This window comes from Trypanosoma theileri (assembly GCF_002087225.1).
Source record: "Trypanosoma theileri isolate Edinburgh chromosome Unknown TM35_Tth_16_V1, whole genome shotgun sequence".
Classification (NCBI taxonomy): Eukaryota; Euglenozoa; class Kinetoplastea; order Trypanosomatida; family Trypanosomatidae; genus Trypanosoma; species Trypanosoma theileri.
In genome coordinates, this window is record NW_021639858.1 from 202,198 (window position 1) to 207,775 (window position 5,578).

Genomic DNA, 5,578 nt, shown 5'->3' on the forward strand with positions numbered 1-5,578 from the left:
CCGCTGCCGCACATCAGGTTCTTCAGTTTCACACAAGGGGACTTTGCTACCAGGAGATTCTGAGACTCTTGTGTTAGGAACCACTTCTTTTACTTCCTCCACTATTACTGCCTCACCCTCATTGGGTTTCTCCTCTTCCAGTGGCCATTGTTCATCAACATCACTCTCCTCCTCATCTACATCAGCATTCTTCGTTTTATCCCCATCATTATCACCCTCACTCACACTCTCCATGGGTGGTAAAGGAGTCACCTCTTTATTCTCTTCCACAGAATCTGTACCATCTTCCTTGATTGTACAGAGAAGGTCACCCACACCCGAAAACAAAACCTTTAGATCCTCCTTTCCTTGAACATTCCGAAGAGTGGTTGTGCGTACATCGTCATCCAGCATTACAACCAGAGAACCCATGTGAACACCAAGCACCATCGCCTCTCGACCTTCAAAGATCCTACCAGCGTTTCCTTTCAAATAATCACCATGCAACACACCGAACCGTTCAAGAGCTTCTGGTGACATATCACAATCTTGGGTAACACCAAATGACCCACAACAGATTAATTTATCACCACGAAGAAAGAAACCTGGAGGACTCACAGCACTAATTCCATCTTTTTTATTTAACTTCGCAGAGTAGTTTGTTCCACGGGGAATGAAATCTCCACATGAAGCAAATGAACTGGTAGTAGATTCAGCAGTTGCTCCACCCTTTTTTTCATCTTTTTCGAGTTGATTCTCATATTCCTCCCACAAAGGTTTTTGTTTTTCCTTTCTATTTACTGCACTAGCAGAGTGTAGAGAAGGGGGGAGTGTAGTAAATGGTACTGAAACATCTTTTTGACTTTCACACAATCCGTAAATCTCACACAGAGGACGTTCACCGTAACAGTACAGTAATGGTTCGATACAGTAATTGTCACAACTCTCTTTAACGGCAGAGAGTGAATCATTATTTACACTATCATAAGGTAATCGAATTACCCACGGTAATCCCCAGGCAACTCCTACAAATTGAACACGGACTGACCATAAGGATAAATAGTATACTTTTTTAGTAGAGACACCGAAAACATTCTGTAGAGTGACCTGATCAAGAATAGGAGACTTCATGTATTCTTTACCAAGGGGTAAATCAAATGAAATGGAGATATTTCCATGTTCGTTATTGTTTGGGTTAAAATCCCATGAATAGTAATGACAAAGTTCAGTATAAGAAATTTGAAGGATAGGTGAAAAACGGTAAGCACAAATACCATTTTCTGAACTCAAATATGGTGTGGGTAGTAAAAAGACATTCTTGTGTTCGTCGTATCCTAAAAAGACTGGAGTAAAATAGTTCTCCACTCTATAATCATTATCAGATTCCGTTCTTTCCAAATAAAACGGTAATTCTTCCTTATTATTGTTTCGGTATGTCTCTCGTAACTGCATCACAGTTCCATGTAAAGGAAGTACAGTATTTTCTTCTTCACCAACATTTGATTCGATGCCCTCACACTCTAATGTCAATTCATTCACAGTGTCCTCCTCGCCATAAACACTGCTACCAGATGCAACCATACCGTTTTTCTCATTACTATTGTTGTTGTTGTTGCTACTACTGTTGCTGTATGTACTAGCACTACTCACATAACTCTCGCTGCAGCTAGATCCCACATAGTCACTGTCTTCATCCATCTCTTCGCTTTCCATGGTAGGCCTGTCACCCGACCATTTTGGTAATAAAAAATATATCGCACCAAAAGGACCTTTCAAAAGAACTGCTTTCTTTTCTTTATCGTAGCCGGCGAACGACGAGTTAACGCAAAGTGGCATTATTTTTTTTTTTTTTATTTCTTTTCTAATATAAATGTGGGTGTATGTTCTTTTTTTTTTTTTTTTCCTCCCACCAAGAGGGGGAAAACAACTAAAGGATTGAATAGAAAAAAAAAAACACTTAGCAAAAGAAGAGAAATATGTTATAATCTACAAATATATAAGTTCATATTATTATTTTTCTCACATATGTTTTTCCCAATGCTTCTCTTTTAAGCATTGTTGTTTTGTTGTTTTGTTGTTGAGTTAATAAATTAATGAGACAACTATGGGGGCCATCAAACTCCACAATTTAGATCCCGACAATACAGTTGTGTTCCGAGCAGCAGGCCAACGTAATAACTACGGCATATATATATATATATATATATATATATATATATATATATATCATTTCATTTACTTCCTCTTTGTTGAGTGTAATTATTTTATTTCTTACCTTTTCATCTCTTTTGAAAGGTTCATGCCTTGCGAGTGAGAGAGAAAGTTTCAAAGAACAAAAAAGAAGAAAAAAGAAAAAAAACATAGTAAAAGCAATCAAATAAAAATAAACAAACAGAGAAAAAAAAAAGCATATTGTGTCATAAATCTTTCTATTGCGGGCAGTTACCACCTTTGTGCCCATATTAAATTTAACGTACAAGTGTGAATTGTGTGATACAAGACAGGGGTAGCAGTCTCGGGAAACGAGGGTGAATTTTATATTGGTGCGTGTAATAGTAAAACAACGGAAAAAAAAAAAAGGATACAAAACTGAGAACTTCACCCGGTAAAGGATTGAAAGTAAATAATGATCATAATAGTAACAATAAAAATCATGATATTTCAATAGTGTAGTTATTAACCCTTAGTAAAAGAAGAATCAAAAACAAAAAAAAAAGAAAAAAACAGAAAAAAAAGAATATAAATTTTGCTATATAAGAGTAAGAAAAGGCGATCCCAACATACTTTCCATCTATCATCACTAGTAACCCTCCATATTCTTCTTGTGGGGTGTTTACTGATGATAGTAAACGAAAAGAAAAGAAAGAAAAAGAAACAGTGGTCGTCTTTTTGTCTCTCAAATGTAGTGTCTCGCATAATGATGAAAGGATTTAAAAAATCCACCACCAAAACCAGAAATTAGAGAAACAAGAGCCAATAGATATACAAAAAAAAAAGACATGATCAATCTCTAAAGTGAAAAGAACAGTCAATAGAAGGCAACTTGATTTCAGACACACTACTTTCATCTCCTCCCATTCTCCTTTCTCTTACATGTCTGCTACGCCAGTAAGGATCTCTCACTATTGGTACACAAAGACCAGTCTATAACCAGGTCTCACATAACTGTGAAAAACAAATTGTTTTTTTTTTTTTTTTTTTTTTTTGCACGATAATAAAAATAATGAAATAAGAAAAAGAAAAAAAAAAAGAATCTACTTTTCTTTCTTTGTTCATCCTACTGCTTCACATGACATTTCTTCATCTCCGGTTCTCTGCCACCGCTACCACCGGAGGTGTTGCTGCAGCTATTGCTATCATTGCAATTTCCCAATAGCGGAAGATACACCGTGGGAATCGCAGCTGATGATGATGTAGATGTAGTTGTAGTTGTAGACGTAGATGTATTCTTCTCTGTCACGTTGGGAAAACCACCCCCAACAACGTTGCTACTACCATTACTACTACTACTACTACTACTACTACTACTATCATTACAACTACGTTCACTCATTTGTACATCCTGTACGGCTCCTTTCTCCAAAAATTCTTTCGCCTTTTGCATAAATTTTTTCTTATCGATACGTCTCCATGGATGCAAGGGTTTTGATGTAGTATTAAATTCATAAACCGGAAACGAAAGACCTCCAAGGTGAGAGGCGTAAATATGTTTATCTTCCGGTGGTGTGTGGCTAACTACAACGCGGTGAAACAAATCAAGACCTTCATGCGCGCTACCTTTTGCGAATAATGAGTGATGATGATTTTTTTTCGGTGGTAAACTCCCGTGCGACTCAACAACGGTGGTTCGTGATGATGATGATGATAATGTATTACTATTGCTATTTAAGAATACACCACCCTTTTCCTCTTCCTCACGAGCCATATCAATAAGGTATGATCTTAAATCTAGAATGTACTTATCTGTCGTCTCTGATGGATAAAGGGCATGTTCAAATTGTACAGATTGTTGTAATTGAAGACGTCTCGCAAGTTTTTTATTCTCTCCTCTCGTAGCCACTGCTCGTTGAGTTTTGGCACTAGAAGAAGAAGAAGAAGACAAGGACACAGAAGGAGAGCAAGGTGATGTCGACATCGATAACGATGAGGATGAAGATGAAGACCCCAATGAAGAAGATAATGGTGTCTTAATATTGTTATTCGTATTTTGTAGTGTAACCTGCAGTGCTTCTTCAGCCATACTACTAAGTTTTTGCTGCTGTTTAAAATTATAGAATGTCGCACGATCATACGCACGTTGAATAACATGTTCCTCCACATAATTGCGTAATGCCTCCACATGTGTGGTATCAAGTACTGAAAAGTCAGCGAGCGGTGATTTACTACAGTAATCACGCTGAATGGCAAGAAGAATATGCTTTGGATCGCGGAAACGACTCATAGCGGAGGCAGTGTATGTATTAAACACGTGTTGATCAAGACTAGTGTCTGGCTCCCAGAGGTATCCTTCACATCCTCCAATATATCGTGTGTTATTTCTCAAATAGTACGCACACTCAAGACTTGCCATGAAACACGCATCAAAGACGATTGCCTCAAACTTTTTATCACCAAAAATCGCCGCAAGTTCGTGACAGTGAAGTACTGTGCGGTTACGTTCAAGTTCAAGGTGATCACCCATACCGTGGCCACCGTACACAAAGTAACTGCGGCCGGGATCGTACCAGCGATGTAGAAAGCGCTCAAGCATGTCTTGTCGGTAACCAGCAACATTCTCATAGTTCTTCAATGTATACTCATGTCCATTAATGCGTGCTTCGAAGCTACCACCGTGACTGTTAAAGGCCAAGATTGAGAGATCTGTCACACCCTTTACCTTTTTCATTTGAAGAAACTTCCAGAAAGGCCACGCCGTTACATCGTTAATGGAGCTAAAAAGCACAATTAGGCGATTGCATCGACGTGATCCCTTTGAAGACATTGTAATATATCTCTTTATTAATGATAATGTTTGCAGACTTGTATAAATAAAATGCCACCAATGCTATCTTCACGTGTTTTTTTTTTTTTCTTTTTCTCTTTTGCCCTCAATGTTCTTCTCTTGACTTCACCTTTCGTTTTTTTTCTTCAATCAATGAACTGTATTTATGGAAAATGTCTTTACTCCTCTCTTTGTATGTATTCACCTCTGTTTCTTTTTCCTATCCCTTTTTTTTTTGAACCCTATTCTTCCCCGTGGGTTATATATGTATCACTTCCCCCTGTTGCTCTTCCTTTTTTTTTTTTTAATTTGTTAGAATGAATCCGCTTCCGCTGATATTTCTCTATTTCTTTATAATTCCTCTTTGTTTGCCCTTACGACAGCTTTTCACCGTATCTGTTTCTCTCTGGCAAACCAAAACAGATCAGTATATTATTGGCGACTTTGACGCTGTGGCTACTACTGCTGTTTTATTTATTTATTTTTTTTTTATCGTTTTGCTTCACCCCTTTATTTAAACCCGCTCTCAAAAGAACGTTTGGTTGTGAGATCTTGGGCGTAATGGTAGGGACTGTACTACTCCCGCTGCTTGTTTTCTCTCTCTCTCTCTCTCTCTCT

At 37.8% G+C, this 5,578-nt stretch overlaps 2 protein-coding genes across 2 annotated transcripts; both read right to left on the reverse strand.

Moving 5' to 3' along the window:
- TM35_000161740 (uncharacterized protein) lies at positions 1-1,815 on the reverse strand (the record flags this gene model as incomplete). The annotated part of the gene is made up of 1 exon (XM_029026046.1): positions 1-1,815. A coding segment is annotated over one exon (1,815 nt), but the record flags the coding sequence as incomplete, so codon positions are not given.
- Positions 1,816-3,256: 1,441 nt separating this feature from the next.
- Positions 3,257-4,960, reverse strand: TM35_000161750 (PUF nine target 1; the record flags this gene model as incomplete). Its single annotated transcript, XM_029026047.1, has 1 exon — positions 3,257-4,960. One exon carries the CDS (start codon positions 4,958-4,960, stop codon positions 3,257-3,259), a length of 1,704 nt encoding a protein of 567 aa, XP_028882603.1.
- Positions 4,961-5,578: the final 618 nt, after the last annotated feature.